General features: G+C 51.6%; 1 protein-coding gene and 1 long non-coding RNA gene across 3 annotated transcripts; one reads left to right on the forward strand and one right to left on the reverse strand.

Moving 5' to 3' along the window:
* Positions 1–5,121: 5,121 nt before the first annotated feature.
* On the reverse strand, positions 5,122–10,442 carry LOC147226156 (uncharacterized). Of its 2 annotated transcripts, XR_015107259.1 has the most exons (4): positions 10,198–10,442; positions 9,784–10,004; positions 6,442–6,550; positions 5,122–5,784 (listed from the first exon to the last, which is right to left on the reverse strand). It is a non-coding gene; the product is annotated as an uncharacterized LOC147226156 (long non-coding RNA). The 2 variants fall into 2 exon arrangements; XR_015107260.1 differs by lacking the exons at positions 9,784–10,004; positions 10,198–10,442 and adding an exon at positions 8,943–9,079.
* On the forward strand, positions 8,281–18,654 carry LOC147226157 (nuclear receptor subfamily 2 group F member 6-like). Its single transcript, XM_086161500.1, has 5 exons — positions 8,281–9,983; positions 10,791–10,885; positions 14,132–14,466; positions 14,929–15,175; positions 15,816–18,654. Exons 1-5 carry the CDS (start codon positions 9,715–9,717, stop codon positions 16,088–16,090), a joined length of 1,221 nt encoding a protein of 406 aa, XP_086017626.1. The 5' UTR covers positions 8,281–9,714; the 3' UTR covers positions 16,091–18,654.
* Positions 18,655–19,496: the final 842 nt, after the last annotated feature.

Below are 19,496 nucleotides of genomic sequence, written 5' to 3' on the forward strand. Positions count from 1 at the left end.
GAGGTCACCGGGATGACGGGTTTGACCTCAATCAAACGGTCCGCCACGCCTGCTTTGTGCGGCGGCCTGCTCGGATAATGACGCCATCACCGGCTGTCACGCCGCCGTGAAACATTAGTTCACAACATTTTATGGTCAAATCTATAAATGACTCTTTAAGGGGGTTTTTATTCGGCAGATGCGACAAATCCGGACCTATCCAGAGAGGACTGAGAGCGCTGCCGCAGACCCACGTGCCGGACGGCGAGGAGCTTTCCGGCCACCGTGCGCGTCCGCGGTTACAAAACGCTTAAAAACGCCACCGTGGATTCAGTCAGATGGAGCTCAGCTCGGTCAACCGGTCCGTGCACGTGGCCTTCATTCTCCGATAGGAAGGCTCTTCAACCACTTTATGATTAAAAATGACAGTTTTCTAAAGACCTTCTTCTTCTTCTTTCGGCTTTTCCCCTCGGGTGTCGCCACAGCGAGTCCACTTTCTCCATCTAACCCTGTTCTCTGGATCCTCCTCTCTCACACCTTCAACTACCTTCATATCTTCTCTCACTACGTCCATAAATCTTCTCTTTGGTCTTCCTCCAGACCTCTTGCCTGGCAGCTCCAATTCCAGCATCCGTCTACCAATATATTCTCCATCCCTCCTCTGTCCATGACCCAACCATCTCAGTCTGGCTTCTCTGACCTTCTCTCCAAAACATCTAACATGTGCTGTTCCTCTGATGGACTCATTCCTGATCCTCTCCACCGTTAGATGTTTTGGAGAGAAGGTCAGAGAAGCCAGACTGAGATGGTCGGGTCATGGACAGAGGAGGGATGGTGATAAACTGGGGTTCTAGAGGGAGACCGAGGAGAAGACGTATGGATGTGGTGAGGGAGGAGGATCCGGAGAACAGGGTCAGATGGAGAAAGTGGATTCGCTGTGGCGAAAAGCCTAAAGGAACAGAAGATTCATGCATTCCTTCAGTATCAGGAGATCCCTCCGTCCACCCCGGGCGAGAGTTGGGGTTCCCCCTGGACCGGTCCATCACCTGGAGACAAGCATTCACCCTGTCATTCTCACATCATGGAAATGTCCAACCACTTCATTCACACACCAGATAGAGAGACACATTCTCCATGTTACATATTCATGTAACTATTCACTCTGTCATTCCCATGCCGGGGTGCCGTAAGTCAGGAGTGTCAAACTCATTTCACCCTGACCCGCCTCACAATAACGGTTGCCCTCAAAGGCTCTTCGGACAAAATAAAGCTGGCTTTCACCGCCGCAGTGTTTTTGGATGGTCCTTTGGCAAACACATTCTGCTGCCATCGGAGTTTGCCTTCTTATTCTTGGATAATTTGTTGTTGTTCTGGAAGGCTAACTTTGGGCTCCGTGTTTGGACGTAGATCGGAGCTTTTTCTCCTTGAAGCACAAACACGTCTCGGCCTTCCCGTCTTTCCTGTCACGCTGCGATCTAATGGCGGGTAACGTGATCGGCAAGAGTCGTGGGAAATGTAGTTTATGGTCATGGCTATTTTAAGAGGTTCCCGCGGCCAAATAAAATGAGGCGGCGAGCCACATTTGGCCCGCAGGCCTTGAGTTTGACACAGCAACCATTCAGACGTCATACAGAAGTACATGCGTTCACTCACTCACTCATTGGCACATTATATAAAGACACACAACCATTCACCCTCTGATCCACAGATGCCGTAGAAACCTTTCTGTGGAGGTTCTCCGTCATCCCGGAGCTGAAGAAGCCTCCGAGACGAGGGGGGAAACGTCTTCAGATGAAGACATTGCCACACCAAGAAGATTTCCTCAAGAAACTATGAAGAGACATTCAAGCATTCACCCTTTCATTCACCCGTCTGGACAATAAAGGTGTCCAGTGAACCTCCGGTGTGTTTTTGGACGGTGGGAGGAACCCTGAGGAACCCTGAGGAACCCCGAGGAAGCCCGAGGAAGCCTGAGGAACCTTGAGGAACCCTAAGGAACCCTGAGGAACCCTGAGGAAGCCTGAGGAAGCCTGAGGAACCCTGAGAAACCCTGAGGAAGCCCACGCAGACACGGGGAGAACACAAAGACTCCACCCGTGGAAAGCCAACCGGGGACCTTCTGGCCGCCAGTCGGAGGTGCTCACCACCTTTATTTCAACTAAATAGCGATCAGTCCTTGGACCCTGTGGACCTGGGATGGTGTTGTGGTCCCGCCCGCTGCCAGCAGCCGTTTCAATTCAACTCCAAGTCGCCGTCCGCCTCTGCTTCTCAGAGAGTTTCCGTCGACGCGCCTCACATAGCAAGGCTTCTCCGGAGAGCTCGGGGCGGCCGTTTATTCCGAACGGGACATGAGATCGCTGTCCTGCTCGCAGAACCCGCAGAGCAGATGAGCTAATGAGGTCACTTAGCTCGTCAGCGGCGGATTACAGCTGTAAGGTGTTTAGAGGGGAAAGACGGCAGAGGGTGTGGCCAGCGGCCTAATCCTGTTACACTGTTTGAGTCCTTCGCCGAGCGGATTAGGTTAATTTTCTGTCATCCTAAGCACCTTAGTTGACCTGTAGGCGGTGTCTGCTGGTGGCAGAGGGCACCATTAGCAGATTGGAACCAGATTTGCGGGCGACTGAACGTGGCGATTGGGAAGCGCGATCAAACATGTTGTGGCTGCGTCCAGTTTTAAGGCTAATTCCCCCCCGTCTGAAAAACTGGCGGGGCGGCGTCCGTGGCTCCGGCGGGCGGGCGGACGGACGGACGGACGGGCGAGCAGACCGTCGGCGATAATCTTTTCAGATTCACGCTGAAATATTGAGCTGAATAGATTTTTCGGTGCCGCTTGACCCAAATCAATAGGGGCCTCTGACTACTGGGCTGAACGCAGGGTGTGTGTGTGTGTGTGTGTGTGGCCTGTCCAACTCAATCTGGCGCCTCCACACACCCCGGCGATATTCATGTAAAATCCATCATTTTTATGTTTTTTTTCTTGATTGAAATCTATCCTTCCGCTCACGAGACAAGAATGCCAGAAGTAACGGTGACCCGGTTTGGGGTTCGCGGCTCCAAAGCTCTTCGCCGTCTCCCTGGATCCACCCGTAGGTTCAACATCGCCAGGATAAACACCACATATTTATTTTTCCACCTTCTTCCCTGGCGTTGTGGTGACTCCGCCCCCAGCGGTGACACACAGGCTGTTTGTGAACACGGTCGGGGATTTAGCCGCCACCAAAAGGAAGGAAAAAAAGGAAATAAACGGACGGGGGCGAAAAGTAAACAGACACTCGACTTTAGCGTTTCCCATCCAAAAGCGCTCGATCGTCGCGAGCCGTGTGACGGCGAGTGAAAGCAAAAAGACCAAACAAAGGTTATCATTTCAACATCGGCGCTGCGTCGCGCATTCGGCGCCTCATCTTATCGCGGCGGCAGAGACGCGGGAAAATACAGCGGCCCCGCAAATACGGCAAATAGTCCTATTGATTCCCCGACAATGGGGCCGATACCTCGCTCACAGCGGCGAGCAGATCGCTGATTTGAATGACAACAACGCGCCGAGTGGGAACTTTCCCACCACCTCCAGCGGGTCCCGGGCGTGGAGGAGGGCGGGTATTGATTGGACGCCGCGCGTTGTTGCCCCGCAGTCGCAGCGGCAGATGTTTTTCTTTGGCAGGTTCGACGGCCCCTGTTTATTTTAAATTGCTCCGTCATTCGTCGGAGGTCAAAGGCCCGAGGACGCGGCGCTGCGAGGGGGGAGGCGGACGTGAGGGGGAAGCCGAGAGAGGGAAAGAGGGGGGGCTATTTTCCCTCTTTGGGCCAAAGGGCAGCAGAGCTAATGAGGAAGGAGCAGGGAGTCATGCGCTCTCGCTCGCTCACCCAGAATTACTCCCGAGTTAAAGTTTAACCCCGGTTATCAAATTCCTCCGCTCTTTAACTAATGGAGTTAACGGTCTTCCGGCCGGACTCGTATCCAACCCGCTGTTTACACCTTCCTCTCGAATCGGTGTTTGACCCGCTCGGAAGAAATATCTCCGCGAGTGGGAGGGAAAACAAAATGGTTATATCTCATACCGGCCGCGGCGGGAGTGTGTTTGACAGGTGAAGGAACAAATAGTGCCGTACAATAAAAGGCCAGGGTTCTCCGGAACACCCCGATATCAAGATCTTTGCTTCACGCAAACACTCAAAAAACAAACAAAAAAAAGGTAAACATTAAAACCATCAACAAGGAGATGTCAAAGTATTGTGGTGCTCTGAATGTGGCGGCGGCGATCGCCCGGTTCAGTCGGTGCACGTGCATTTGCACGTTTACTCTGAGCAGAAGCGATATTGTAACTTTTCGAGCCTGGATCCATGAGCTCGGAGACATGCAGGGCGTCTCCGGGAGTCAGGTGATAAATGTGCAGCCGGAGCTGCAGCCCGTGGCGGTGGCGGTGGCGGCGGCGGCGGCGGCAACTCAGCAAGCTCAGCAAGCTCAGCAAGCTCGGCCGCACGCACGGATTGTGAAACATGAATGAGTGTTTTGTCTTAAAGTTCAAAAGACAGTCCAAAGCGTTGAAAAGAAATCTATTCAGCAACGTTACGTCTATTGCGCTCTTTGTCCTTTTGAGCGGCGAGTCGTCCGCCTCCCCTGAGGTACGACGCAGACGCAGACGCAGACGCAGACGCAGACGTCTTATGATGCTAAAAGCTACAGGATGGCAAGTAATAATTAACCTGAAACAGAAAGTGCGTTGTCCAAATACAGATAGAGGCCCGGATCGATGGGTTCTTGCCGTGAGCTTTACAATAATCTGGAGGGATAAAAAGCCCGACGTTTGACAAAGTATGTTCAAGGGCACGGCAAGGGCACGCCGCTGTGCTGCTTGTCTCCGAGCGAGAGAGCTAATGGTTGGATTTGTTTACGCGCAGCCCGGCGATCCACCGGCAACCGATCCAGGAGAGGAGGCCTGGATCCTGACCCGATGGGCTCGGCTCAAAGAACACGTGGAACATAAACAAAAGGCCGGACTTATGTTACAAGAAAGCATCTTTAGTTTTAGTGGCATAAACACGAGTCAAGATAAATGACCAGAAAAAGAAACACAGTACAGTAAACCCTTGTTTTTCGCGGGGGTTACGTTCCAAAAAGAACCCGTGATAGGCGAAATCCGTCAAGTAGAAACCTTTATTCTTTTTTACAATTATTATACAATTAAATACTATTATACATCGCTGCTGTCGTCCTTATGTTTTTTTTCCTCCTCCTTTATGGAACGAAGGGAAGATTCATTCATTCCGTAATGCCGACCTACAGCCGCATAGCTTTTAGCTTCCCTTAGCATGTCCAGAAGTTTAACTTTATCTGCCATAGATAGCATCTTCGCTGCCTTTTGGGCCCTGCAAGGTGCTTTTGTCGCTCCAGAGCGTTTTGTCAACATTATGGATTTAGAGAAACTCGAAATCGCGAGAGAATTTGCACGTACGTCATGTAAATTTGTCAAGCTGTTTTATGTACGTGTACATATTAAACTGCAACATTATTGACGCACAGGTAGAGAAGAAGCGGAGTGACTTTTTAGCCAATCAGAATGCAGAACACAATGCACCGTGCAAATCCGTGAAGTAGCGAAACCGTGAAAAGTAAACCGCGTTATAGCGAGGGATCACTGTATATATGTGTAAAAAAAACACATAATATAATGAAGAATAACCGGTGGAGAAATGATTTATGCCGGGCAGTGTGAAGGTGAGAAGATCTCTGGGGAGCTCCGACGGCGGGAAGAATGCTCAGACTACACCAGAGTCCAACCTCACGCTGAGACCAGCTGCATTCCTGACCTGCAGTTCAAAGAGCAAAAATCACACACACACACACACACACACACACACACACACACACACACACACACACACACAGGTACAACAACACATCTGGATCTGCTGTTCAAACCCGTGGACAAAAGGTGTTGCGTGTCCCGCCAGAAAACACATTTTTGAAAATTGCCGGATAATGTTTCCCGTTTCCCGGCTCGACACGTGTTCTACACTTTGCCGTGCGGATTGAAAACAGCCTATCGGTAAATAGGGAGTTTCACACACACACACACACACTCTGTCGCCCCGTTATTTTTTTTTGAGGATGATAACATCTGGAAAAGCAATGCTATTTATCCAACTCTTATTTTAAACCTTTGCATCACGACGGCCCAAAATCATTTTATATTTCTGATCCGATCGTTGTGAAATAGCCGGGAGGGAATTTTTTGTACGCGTGTTTTATTATTTTTTTTCAATGCAACTGTCCGTTACAAGCATTAAGATCAATAACGCGGGTTAGAATACCATCCCCGGTGCTCCGCTGATGTACGGCGGCTTAAAGGGCAGCGCTAATTCAACTTATGGCAGCTTAGCTCGGCCCCCGATAACCTCTTAACCAAACAAAAGAGCTATCCATGCACAATGAGTCTCGCTGTGACAGATGTGGGTTAAAGTTACCTTATTTTCATATTGAGAGAGCCTGACTCAGGCCGGGCCGTGAAGGCCCCGGGGAAAGATCTCTGCTTCCAGTCAGCTTTGTAACGTTTGGTGAGTTTCGCCCTCCGCCCTGCGAAAAAAAAAAAAAAAAAAGTTTCTTTGAAGTGAGACGTAAACAAAAAGTTTTGTCATCCAGGAGGAATTCCTTTATAAATCACGGGAACATTTTTTAAAAGCGTCGGCAAATACCTCCTCCTCCTCCTCCTCCTCCTCCTCCTCTTTCTCCTTCTCCTCCTCCAAGGGTCTCTTTTCCAGCCTTTGGAGGCTGTTATCAGAAACCTTGTTTGCGGGCTCTGATTGTTTATTTTGTCCTCCTCTTTGCTGGGAGACCTTCACATGACAATACTCTTGGAATGAGAGACAAAGCATGTGAAGAATTCCTCAGGGAAACCGCCAGCGGCCGGACGGCGGACGTGTTGAACCGCATACTAACAACTGTTGGAAACGTCACGAGGAGACGGACAAGTCACAAGATGCTAATACTGTAAATTAGCAAGACAAATGCCTATATTAGCGGGACGCTTCTGTTGGACTTGCCGTCGCTTCTGCGAAGTGAAGACGTGCGTTATCTTTAAGGTCACCTTTGGGGGTCGGACATGGTTTGGATCGACGTCACTCTTAAAATGCAAACAAAAACATGCTTTTTTTTTTTCCTTTCACTTCCACAAACACACTTCCTGCCATGAGAACTTATTCTACTTCGTGCAAACTCAGGCTTACGAACACAACGAGGGGGACCGGATACTCGGAAGCTGAGCGGCAGGGAATGAGCTATTCGCATATTCACATTCGAGTTGAAAAAATAAACAAAAAAACAAACCAAATCTGTGGGACACATCGGGCGGCGCAGTGTCACCATGGCAGCGCGGCTGAGGGGGTTTGCTGTGGGCAGTCTAGCGGCAGCATAAATGAATTAATAATGAGGAAAAATGGGAGTGCATACAATGAAAATAAAATCGGCCCCAGAACAGACCCCTGAGGGACTCCACCGCTGCCCAGGAAGAAAACTAGCTTCCTGTTTTAAAGGTAAAGTTGGAGCCATCGGTTGCAGAAGACGTTGAGGCCGTCCTTTCCGTCAAAATAAAAGTGGAAAACGCGGATAGAATGCAGAAACACGATTCCCTGGAGACCGGAGGGAAAACATCACGGAGATTATCTGCCTGTTTGGGAACTCGAGGAAATCCCCCCCCGATGAGGTCATCTCCGTCGAGAAGTCTCGCACGGCAAAAACGGGCCGTTTGTTAGGATAAGAGGGACGCCGTCGTCGGGGAAACGTCGGGTTTTCGGCCGACGCGAACGCGATTTTGGCGACGTTTCTTCGGCGAGCTCAAAGCCCGCTTGAATGAAATCTTTTCCGGACGCGCGGCCATCCGGAATCTCCCCGTCGCCACGCGGCAGGTGCGAAAAGAAGGCGGCGGGGTGACGGACACACCCCGTGATGACCGGGTGGACAAAGTGGAGGGAAGTGTCCGGGATCAGAACCCTCTTTGTCCGGCGGCGGCGGTGCCGGGGTTAACTCCTCCCGCTCCCCGGACGGCCCGGGGTCAGGGGGGAAGCGGGCGGCCGGGCAGGCATTCTTTGTGTATGAGTGTGCCGCTGCAGCCCACTCTGTGCTCTTTGACTCCGCTGGCCTTATAAGGCATCCGGCGCCATGGCAACGGCAGGGCTTGAATAGCAGTGTCAAATCCCTCAGCACACAGACACACGCTCGCCTCGCCGAAAGGAGCGAGCCGAGCGCAGCGACGGGGAGGCGATCTCCGCTCCACTGCGGCGTCTGGCTTTCGCTAAAGGTCGGTGACCGTGTTTTTCCTGCTTGTTTGCCTAATTTATTCCTATCGGGGGCCGAGCGAGGAAGGGGGAAACAAAAAAAAACAAAAAGGTCGGGGAGAGGAGTGCAACAGTACACCCTGACTCGCTGACAGGGAATGCGGAGAGGCGCTGGCCTCTGGTTGTCTGGTTGTTACTGCTGGATGGACAAGCACTGACAAAACAAGAGGAGGAGGAGGAGGAGGAGGAGGAGAAGAAGAGGAAGAAGAACTCGCGGCGGAGTTTTTGAAAGAGACGAGGGGCGAGAGAAAAGATTTCTCCCTTCTCGCCGCCGGCCGGTGACATTTCCTTCTTTGACGCCGCAGAAGAAGTTGGACGAGCCGGCGGGGAAAACCGCAGACATCGGAACAAGCGGGACTTCTCTAATGAAGTGCGTTGCTGCAGAAACGGCGGTGGCATTTTCCAGGAGTGAAAGGAGCGTATTGTCTTTCCGCGGCTCTTGTTTTAATATAAAGGGGAGAGCTCATTTCAGAATTCTCCGGATGTTTTTTCATTACTTTTAGGGCGCGGATAGTCGGCGGCGGACCCCACTTATCTTTCCGAAACCCTCCTCTGGAGAGGGCCGAGCGAGCGCTCCGCGGAGGATATTAGTTTTTTGTTTTTTCTTTCTCCCCCGCCCTCCCCGTCGCTGTCACCTCTGCATCTGCGACGGCCTCGACAAGTCGAGAGTGAGTCCGGACTGGAACCGCCTCAGATCGGCAGATAACGCCTCTGCGCCGCGGGAACTGGTTGGACGGGTTCACAAGTCGGAGGAGAGGGCAGGGTGGTTGATCCCCGCCTGGAGGACGGGAGAGACGCCACGCCACGCCACGAGAAGACGCCGCTTTACCGGCCGTGAGCAGCGTCGGGTGACCGGCGGCCCTGCCGGCGGCCGGCCCGCCGCCGGGCGACGCCACGGAAAGTGAAAGGGAGGCGGCGAAGAGAAAGAGACAAAGTGTAATTTATTGTTTCCCGTGAAAGAGAAGGCGGCACCCTTTTCCTCCCCTGAACTCTGAACGGGTCGATGTGCGTCTGAAGTTTTTCTCAGACCTCGGGAGCCATTGATCGGAGGTCAGGGCTGAAACGGCGAGGTGAAAGACAAGAACAGAACAGAGGGAGCTGCGAGATTAAAGAAGAGAGAGAGAGAGAGGGAGAGAGAGAGAGAGAGAGAGAGAGAGAGGACGGCGCTGGGAAGGATCACCGGGTCAATCCCGGCAGACGACGAGGGGGGGATCCAGGTCAACGCCGGGAGTCCCGGACAACTTTGCATCAATCTTTGACATCTTTTCGGACTAAACCGCGTCTCGAATAACAACCCGGAGCCGCGGCGTTTCAGCCTGGAGTCGATTCCCCCGACCCCGGAGGGGCCGTTGAACGGCGGCGGCGGCGGCGTATGATCCACTCGCAAGACCGCGGGTCTCGGAGAACATGGCCATGGTGAGCGGGGGATGGGGGAACCCCAACGGGGACGCCAACGGGCTCGGGGAGAAGGCTTACCTGAGGAGGGAGGACGAGGACGCGTCGCCCCGGGCGGGCAGCAGCGACGTGGACGTCGGGGACGAGGACAAGGCCTGCGTGGTGGACTGCGTGGTGTGCGGGGACAAATCCAGCGGGAAGCACTACGGCGTGTTCACCTGCGAGGGCTGCAAGAGCTTCTTCAAACGGAGCATCCGGCGAAACCTGAGCTACTCCTGCAGGTAAGAAGAGCTCCCGTTACCCTGCGGACAAAAGCGCCGGAGCGCATTTAATTCATCTTCAGGTCGGCCTTTCTTTATGTAAATGTCATACACAACATCGCCTTTGTGAATGCAGAGTGTGTGTGTGTGTATCGGCGTGTGTGTGTGTGTGTGTGTGTGGGTGCGTGCACGACTTATTCACATTCAGGAAGGAGACAGAACAGTCAATCCTCACCTCGGAATGATCCGTTCCAACCTTGGATAAGTCTCAAAAACAGCCCTGGAAAAAAGGAAAGAAAAAAAAACCCAAAGCAAACACGAATGCCCCGAAGGTCAGTCATATGAGGATGGATCGCCTCAGAAGGTCGACATTCTCAATATTCTCCACCGCAGGAACACATACTGTTGCAACTCAATTCTTTCCCTCCTGCCCCGGGAGCACTCGTTCGGTGATGGAATACGGTTACGTCCCCCCGACGCCGCCACCCCATCCCATAATAATGTACTAACCCTGAACAGAGTGTGTCTTTTTAATCACTTTGTGACATCCGGGGCTGAAAAGCGCCGGCTGGCCGAGTCTCGCCGTTAAAGACGACACGAGGGCGCGCGGCGCTGATGATTTACAAAGGTCACAGCCTTGATGGCTTTTCAGCCACGCCAGCTCATAGTTTTCACTCATCACAAGGGTCTGTGAGTGTGTGTGTGTGTGTGTGTGTGTGTGTGTGTGTGTGAGTGTGTGTTTGGAGGGGAGGGCTGCATACATGTCGATGTAAACTGCTCGTCGGAAGATTTCGTTTTAAACCCGAGCACATCTCTCCTTTATTTCAGGTCGAACAGAGAATGCCAAATCGACCAGCACCACCGCAACCAGTGCCAGTACTGCCGACTCAAGAAATGCTTTCGCGTCGGGATGCGCAAAGAAGGTACGCCGACGTCTCCCTCCACGAAAACCCCGGGTCCTGCGGGGTTTAAACCCCTCGGGTTTAAAAAAAAAAAGGGGCGTTTGGTATCTTTCAGCTCTTTGTTTTGGTCCCGCAGCCAGCAACCTGACTATTTTGGTTTGATCTCGCAGCGCTCATGTGTGTTGTTTCCAACCGCACAGGCAGCTGTTTTCAGTGAAAAGGCTAAACCTTCTTGGAACTCTCAGTCCATCGGGGGGCCAAGGTTAGCTGGCAAACCCGCCGGAGAATTTAGCGGCTAAATATTCAGATATGTTCGCGCTGTCGACTCCTAGACGGAGCTCAGAGTTTGACCGGCGGACGCTCACGTGACTCCGGAGAAGGGCTTTGTTTGCCCAACCGGCCTTTTGGCGACACGCTGACACCGGTGTTTACTATTTGCACGCAAGTGCGCGACACTGTTTAATGGGGAGAGGGGGGAAAAAAAAAAAAAAAAAAAAAAAATCAGACTTTTTTCCCAAGGGAAACATACCGGCAGAACAATAAGAGAATTAAAAGATCAGCCTGGGTTTCCGCGGCCACGTCTCACATATGAGCCGGACGGACAGAGATTTAATGGTAATATCGCACTCGGAAACAATGTTCCACGCCGAGGACTCTGAACAGGAAATATTCTTGTTATGGTCGACCCGCCTGGGACACGTGGCCTTGGGCGACTCATTGAACTTCACCAATAAATTAATAAAAAGAAATCAAATGGTGACAAACCATGATGGAAGTGGCTGCACACAAGACAAATATATCATTATCCAAATTATGCTAAAAGCGTGCACTGCTGGACAGATATACTGGTGTATTGATACTCAGATACATTAATGTATTCATGTACTTTTATAATGCTGAAAAGGATCCATTTTAATTCCAGCACAAACTCCCTGGAAGGGAAACAATCCCACGGCCACAAAAAAAAAAAAAGGAAAATCAATGGACGCGGACGAGGAAAGTAAAAACACAAAGAAAATCCAGACACCCTGTGACATTCGCACAATATTTACACCGTCAACAAAAAGCGTGTTTTCGGCCCGGAGGTTTCAGCCGTTGCGCGTCGGTGACGAGGGAAGGGGGGGGAGGACGGCGGTCCACGCGGCTTATCTGCAAAACAGAAAAAAAAAAAGTGGTGATCCAAAGTATCGCGGTGCTAATCGGTCACGGCCCGACCAACATTTTACAAAAACTCAGATTCATATTCGAGTCCCAGAGGATCTAAAGCCGCCCCTCTTTGTCAGTGGACACCGAAGCCCCCCCGCCTGAAATGTGCTGCAGGAGGTGACGGCGTGGCAGAGGTTATATTGAGCCGGGTTATTAATGCTCCCGCTGACTGCGGCTCCACTGTTTCCACATTACCTGGAAATGTGCCGCCGCCCACTTCTGACCCGGACGCTCGCGCCGCTCCACATTTTGTATTTCCAAGGTAGCGGCCGGAGTGCCGGCTGCGACTCGCCCCGGAGCTCCGAGGGCCTTTTACAGGGGGAATTTAAAAAAAAAAAAAAATCACCTTTTTGGTTGTGGTGACTCCTTTCTTCAGAAATTCTTGCAATCTGGAAAACAACAGGGTGTTGGTCCTCCTATCCCTTGATTTATTGCACCGGCGGTGTTTGCTACCTCCCTTCAAAAGGGAAGGTTTTTGCTCGGCGTGCCGTCGCCGCCCCTCAAAGCTGAGGCCGATCGCGCTTTCAGGCTTTTAGCGGCGAGACTCGGGCTTCAGTTTGACGGACGAGACCAGTTCTGCAGTCCAACATCCTCTGAGGAGGGAAGAATGAAAATGAAGCCGTACCTTCTTGACGCTCATTTTTTCTCCTCGCGGCTCTGAGGAGAAAATAAAATCAAGTTAAATGATATAAAATGAATGACAGCTCCGAGGTTAGCGCTTACCGCCCGCCCCGGTTGGATTAGGAAGTTCTCCCACAGCTTCTCGAGGTTCTCCAGCTTTCCAAGAACATACAACAGGTTAACTGGAGACCCTTGGACCATCGAGACGTGAATGTTGGGACGCGTGAATGTGAAGGAGAAGGTGAGCGGTTGTCCGACCCTGAGCGCAGACGATGAACGCAGGAGGGAAAAAACAAAATGTCTTTTTTTCTTTAGAAAGGGCTGAATTTTGCATGATTTCATGTCTCGTCTGCAAGAATAACGGTCAATGTTGACCAGATGTGATAATCCCTATCTCACGGCTTGAGAACGCATATTTTTTCATATTTCTTTCTCGCCGCCGGACACGGCGACGGCCTCCGCTCACACCCAACAGGCTTCCGCTTACGGAAACACCGTGCGGCAGAGGCGGAGGCAGCGGCCGCTGTGAAAATGACTTTATGAAAATATAATGGGTTGAGATACGGGGACCGTGAAGGCCGTATATGATTCACATCATTTATTCATCTAATCTTTCCGTGACACACGGACGGGTTTTCAAGAGCGCAGCGCTTCTTGAAGCAGCGGGCGAGCGGACGTTATCTGGCGCTTGCCCGGCGGCGCCGACCACACCGGCGCCATCCGCCATTCGGGCGCGCCGTCCTTTAAGCCGACGCGTCGCGCGTCGACTCCGGCGCAGGAGTCGTTCTTCGCGAACCCTCAGCTTTTCCACGCAGCCGTGCTTTCAAAAGTGCATCCGTCCTGCCGCTAATTCCCTTTTGGGCATCAAAGTGCCCGTGGCGTTTGGTTTATCACGACTCAGCTCGGAAATCCTGTCCGGTCAGTTAAATAAGATTCATTGGTTTCAGAGTCCGTTCAAGAAAAGGCCCGACGGACGACGCAATTAGTTGTTATATACGTTTATATACTTCCATCACCACTTTGATTTTTTTCAAACCCTTCAGTCCTGTCGCTGCGGTCTGACGTCGCATCAGACCGGTTTTGTTGCGGAATTTAGAAATTTGATTTCTAGAAGGGAAAATTCTTTCATTGCAACATGATATTTGACACCCCGTACACACCGTCAATCTGCTCAGACTTCTGATTGGATGCTTAACCTGCACTTGTACGTGTGCGACCACAATCTAATGCTTCTCAAAATGCAATTATTTTTCTTAATCCAAGTTGTAAATTTCTCTGGAACACCAAACACGCGAGGACTCTTCCTGCAGGAGCCGAGCTGCAGCATCACACTCATCCTGTTGGCTTGTGCGTGTGTGTGTGTGTGTGTGTGTGTGTGTGTGTGTGTGTGTGTGTGTGTGTGTGTGTGTGTGTGTGTGTGTGTGACCCCCCCCCCCCCAGCCGTTCAGCGGGGCAGGATCCCTCCATCTCACTCAGGCATCAGCCCCAGCTCTCTGTCGGGAGGCGTGGGCGGCATGGGGCTGGGCCACGTCGGGGCCGATTACTTCAACGGGCAGCCGGTGTCGGAGCTGATCGGGCAGCTCCTGCGGGCCGAGCCGTACCCCAGCGGCCGGTACGGGGCGCCGTACGGCCAGGCGCAGATCCAGGCGTCCGGGAGCGGCGCCTCCGTCATGGGGATCGACAGCATCTGCGAGCTGGCGGCCCGCCTCCTCTTCAGCACCATCGAGTGGGCCAGAAACATCCCCTACTTCCCGGAGCTGCCGGTCTCCGAGCAGGTCGGTGGAGAAATACCGGTTTCGAGGAATAAACAAGAGATAGTCGGCGGTCAACTCTCCGCCGCGACATGTTTTGCCCGCCCGGCCTTTTGTTTACGTTTGATTTAAAGTAAACACGGACCATTTGGTTTCGGTGTCTCGGCTGAGGTCAAACCTTTCAAAAGAGCGAGGTCGCCACATTTACAGCTGCTCGGAAAAAAAAAAAGAAAACGAGCTGGTGTTTAAATACCAGTGGTATCCAAAATACGGGTTGGGGCCGCTGAAAGAGTCCCAAAATAAATCGAAGGAATATGTCGGTTAAAGGAACCTGAGCGGGGCAAAAAAAGAAAACCTTATCGCCGCTTTGAGCGGCGGTTTAGCATTTAATGCCGTATCCCCCGATTCTCTGCGTCTGACTTTTTGCCGCGAAAACGTTTGCGATTGGGCGGCGGCCTCGTGGTAACGCTCCCGTCTGCGCCGCAGGTGGCGCTGCTGAGGCTGAGCTGGAGCGAGCTCTTCATCCTGAACGCGGCCCAGTCGGCCTTACCCCTCCACATGGCTCCCCTGCTGGCGGCCGCCGGCTTCCACTCCTCGCCCATGTCGGCCGAGCGCGTCGTGTCCTTCATGGACCAAGTCAGGGTTTTCCAGGACCAGGTGGAAAAGCTCAACCGTCTGCAAGTGGACTCGGCAGAATACAGCTGCCTCAAAGCCATCGCTCTCTTCTCTCCAGGTGCGTTTGAAGTCGTCCTTTGAAACCGGATATTTCCGCCGTAAGCTGAGTCGGGGCGAGCTGGGCGGAATCCCCCGGCTGCCCGAGGTACCGTCGCGACCTCTGACCCACCCAAGCGACCACGGAAAAGCCCGTCTCAAAATACGGCTCCAGCTAAATCGCGGATTCGCTTAAGAGCTCGCCGAGGCGCCTGTGAGGAAACCGGAGGCGGCGCGTCCCGTCTGTTCTTTGGACGCGTTTGATTCGGGTTTTCCCGACGAGCCATTAGAAGCAGAATAAAAACTTGACAGGTGTGAAAAGCAAACGCCGCGCGACACAAATACTTAAACCTTCTCAAAGTGACACAGTGGCTCTTCAACAACCGCAGAATATTGGAAATCTTCATCATAATAAATCATAATAAAGTCCCAGCAGCATATTGTTTTTAGATATTATTTTCGTGCCTATTTACATGTTACAATTAGAAGCTGCATCTTCATATTTAACATCCCGATCATTTCAAAAAGGGCGGATTGAACATGGACGCCGCGCTCCGAGCTCGCCTCCACCGCCGCCAAGCTACCGCTACATAAAGGTAGCATTTCTCTGCAGTAATCGAGCGTTTGTAAAACCCTCACCTGGGCTTTTTATTCCCTGGCAGACGCCTGCGGACTGACTGACCCCGCGCACGTGGAGTCCCTGCAGGAAAAGGCCCAGGTGGCCCTGACGGAGTACGAGAGGCTGCAGTACCCCAATCAGCCCCAGCGCTTCGGCCGGCTGCTGCTGCGCCTGCCGGCTCTGCGCGCCGTGCCGGCCAACCTCATCTCCCAGCTCTTCTTCATGCGGCTGGTGGGCAAGACGCCCATCGAGACGCTGATCCGAGACATGCAGCTGTCGGGGAGCTCCATCAGCTGGCCCTACGCGCCCGGACAGTGAGCCGCGAGGACGCCGGCCGCTAAATAAACAAACACAAAAACAACAAGCTGAATGTTAAGAACACAAAGTGAGTTTAAGATGAAGGTCGGCTCCTCCGGAGTTCTGTAATGTTTGGGGGAAGTCGCACCAAAGCTGCTTTCAGGGAAACAGCGACTGTCCGACCATTTATTACAGAAGCCGAACACGAAACAGGTCAAACGCTTACCTTCGTCGGTGACGGCGTTTTCCCTTTCTGATGGGTTTGTGTTCTTTCTAAGGCGACGTCTTTCTAGATGATAACGAGGCTTTTATTGTTTTTCCCAAAATAATAACGTACTTGATGAGCGGTACGGAGATGTCGAGAAGGCTTGATTCCGTTATTTCCAGATTGACAGGAGAGCGGATCCTCTGGTTTCTACAAAGCGTTGACGTCGGCGGCGCTTGTCAGTTTTTGCTCCGGACTCCTTCCGATCGCCTCGGTGTCTCTTTCGTACGGAAAAAAAACAAAACCCCGCAAAAACAGGGCTGACTTTGAACGAGGCGGCGGCGGCGGCGGCCGAACTACCTCCTCCCATCTCCCGCGTCACCTGACTCGTCCCAACGCAGCCTTTGTGTGCTTTTTCTGTTTCCTTTACATTTTGACCCGAAGCCGTGCGCGTCGGACCGCCGCGGTTCCACGAAAGCGGCGAAACGATCCTCTTCCCTCCCTGGCGGTCGTCTCGTCGCATCGCAGGTTTTCAAACGACTATCTCGAAAACTTGCGGAAGAATTTGCGTTTCCATCCACTCGTGACGCTGAGTCGATGTATCGGAAAAAGCGACGTAACCGAATGACGTAATTAAAATATATTGTAGCCATTTCTCTGTTGTTTTCTAAACAATATAGCCTTTATTGATTGTTTTTTTTCGGGGGGGGGGGGGGGGGGGGGGAGTAATTAAAGAAATACTAAAATCCTTCCTCCTGTCCACACATATCTGATGTTTCCATCGATCTCCAGTGAAGCAGCGCTGGGAAACAGACCCGTTTCCATCGAACTAAATCACATTTAACATCAACAAACCTCCAGCCAATCAAGTGTATTTTTCATTGTTCCCGCTCATTTTTTCTTTTTTTTTTTTTTTTTTAGTGCAAATAGAATATACGGATAATTACAGACTGCTATAATACTTTGCGTTTGTCCGTGTTTACTTGACACGTATGAGAGCCACATTGGGAAGAATGATTTAAATGTCCTAACCTGAAACCCAGAGCGGCATCATTGATACAATTTCTGTCTATCATCGATGAAATGATCCGAGCGTCACCGTTTTCTCGCTCGGAAGCAGGTTGACGTTTCGGTGCGACGCGGTTAAAATCCCAGCGGCTCCTCGGACGGCCTCGTCCAACACCATCACCTCATCCTACCAGTCAAATCAATGTGCGAAAAGCTAAATTCGTCTCTCTCATAAACGTGTTTTGAAATGTGAAATCGACGTCCGGAACCCGTTCTGTTCTGATTAATCACAGTTAATTCGCTGATTAATCAATTCTTCTGTTTTCATTTGTATGACAGCAGCTGTCTTGCTCTTGGGTCGGACGGCGTTACTTTGGGAAGCTTGTTGCAGAGGTGGATCTACCGGGTTAAACCGAGGCGACGCGACAACACGGTCAAACCCGGGAATCTTTGTCGGCTCATTGTTGCGTGTGTTTTGTTTTTAAAGGACATCTAGATCTCAGTGAAAGACCGACTTCCTCCTCGGCCTGTAACACCTTATCGTTGCTTGAGATAAAAAGTGTCGCGATTTGACGTTTCTGTGGCCGAGCCAAACCTAAATATGTCAAGAATTTCAGAGGGCAGAGGTTGTTTTTTTTTTTCCATGAATAGAATAAAAAGTACGCACATTCCTTTTGGGACGACTCTGTTTCACAGGTGATAAACTGCACACGTAGGACGAGCGTCTGTCAATACCCTTGACAACATGTTCGTCTTTGAGGGCTGATCGAGGTAAAAGCTTTGCTTTAAGCTGCTTTATAGCTCTTTTTCCCCCCATCCGAGTGCCGGAGCCGTAATGCAAAACATCTCTCGTGTCACCTTTCCCTCCCCGAACTGCGTTCAACCTGCACCTCGGCCGCCGCGCTGTTGATTTTTAGATTTTCATATTTAGCCGTGACGGGTCGGCCTTATGTTGCACCGCCTTTTTTACGTCATGAGACCCTTTCATCGCCCTGGATCTTAAAGGTGAATCCTTTCTGTCCCATTCCCGCGCTGAGCAGGAGAGAATGGAGGTTGTGATGCTCATATGGAGCGTCGCCGCTGCATCCGGCCCGACGCCGACCGCCACGCGTCTTTGCCTGCCGTCCATCCAACAGAGAGGGAAAGGCTGGAAACCGAAACGGCGAGAAACGCAAACAGCCGCACAAATATTGCTCCAACTGGAGCCATAAATCACAAATTCCATGTAAAAACTAGGGGAACATAGCTTCGCTCTTCTTTAAATCCCTTTACGCGTTACACGTGGACACGCGGATTATTCACAAGCTGAACTCATATGAAATGATTGAAATTGTTCATTCTTTTTAGATTAAATCATATTACTCTTTTCAAAGTTCACGCGCCCGCTTGTTTTTAATATGGTCAAAATCAACTACTAATATATATCACATTCTTTTAAACGCAGCAAAACTCAGCCTGTCACAAGTCAGGACACAGAAAGACAGCAGATCCAGCAGGATCGCTTTCCTCCGGGTGAAGGATCCTTTGACTCAAAGTCATTTTGAATCAGCTTTTTGAACGCTGCAGCGTTTTTTTTTGTACCAAAAAGAGACGGAACAGACGTGTGTGTGTGTGTGTGTGTGTGTGTGTGTGTGTGTGTGTGTGTGTGTGTGTGTGTGTGTGCGCGTGACCCATGGAAGTGTTACCTTCACTGGCCTCGTCCAGGAGGTTTCCTGACGGAGAAGCCATCCTGCCCCCTGCTGGACAAACTCAGCCGACGCGTTCAGGAGTTCATTGTCCTGCAGGCCGAGCGGGCGGGGGGGCGACTCAAGGCTTTCCTGGCTGTCATTGGGCGAGAGGTCAGAGGTCAGAGGTCAGAGGCGGGAGAGGAGGTTGGCCGATCACACATGGAGACATTGAGCGAGTCACGGAGTCAGAGAGACAAGCGGCGATTCAGTCAGGCATTCCCATGTCTGGGTCTTGAAGGGCCTCCGGAGAACCTCCTGCACCTTTCTGGACCGTGGAAGGAAAGCGGAGAACCTGGAGGAACCCAACGCAGGCACGTGGAGAACACGGAGACTCCGTGCAGAAAAAGGCCCCGTCAGTTTTGAACCTTCCGGTTCCGGAACCCACCGGCCGGTGTTTTCACCTTTTTTTTTGTCTTTCTGCACAGTAAATATATATATATATTTTGAAATGTTTATTCTCTGATGTTCACAGTTCCATGCTGCTGCC

The sequence above is a fragment of the Fistularia commersonii genome, chromosome 16, assembly GCF_037954325.1.
Source record: "Fistularia commersonii isolate RoL2024-O1a breed Wild chromosome 16, RoL_Fcom_v1.0, whole genome shotgun sequence".
Classification (NCBI taxonomy): Eukaryota; Metazoa; Chordata; class Actinopteri; order Syngnathiformes; family Fistulariidae; genus Fistularia; species Fistularia commersonii.

What these genes read in the sequence shown, in the direction of transcription:
- LOC147226157 (XM_086161500.1), top strand. Translation starts at nt 9,715, where the DNA reads ATGGCCATGGTGAGCGGGGGATGGGGGAACCCCAACGGGGACGCCAAC. An exon ending in AACCTGAGCTACTCCTGCAG is followed by an intron (nt 9,984 to 10,790) that starts GTAAGAAGAGCT and finishes CCTTTATTTCAG; the next exon opens with GTCGAACAGAGAATGCCAAA. An exon ending in CATCGCTCTCTTCTCTCCAG is followed by an intron (nt 15,176 to 15,815) that starts GTGCGTTTGAAG and finishes ATTCCCTGGCAG; the next exon opens with ACGCCTGCGGACTGACTGAC.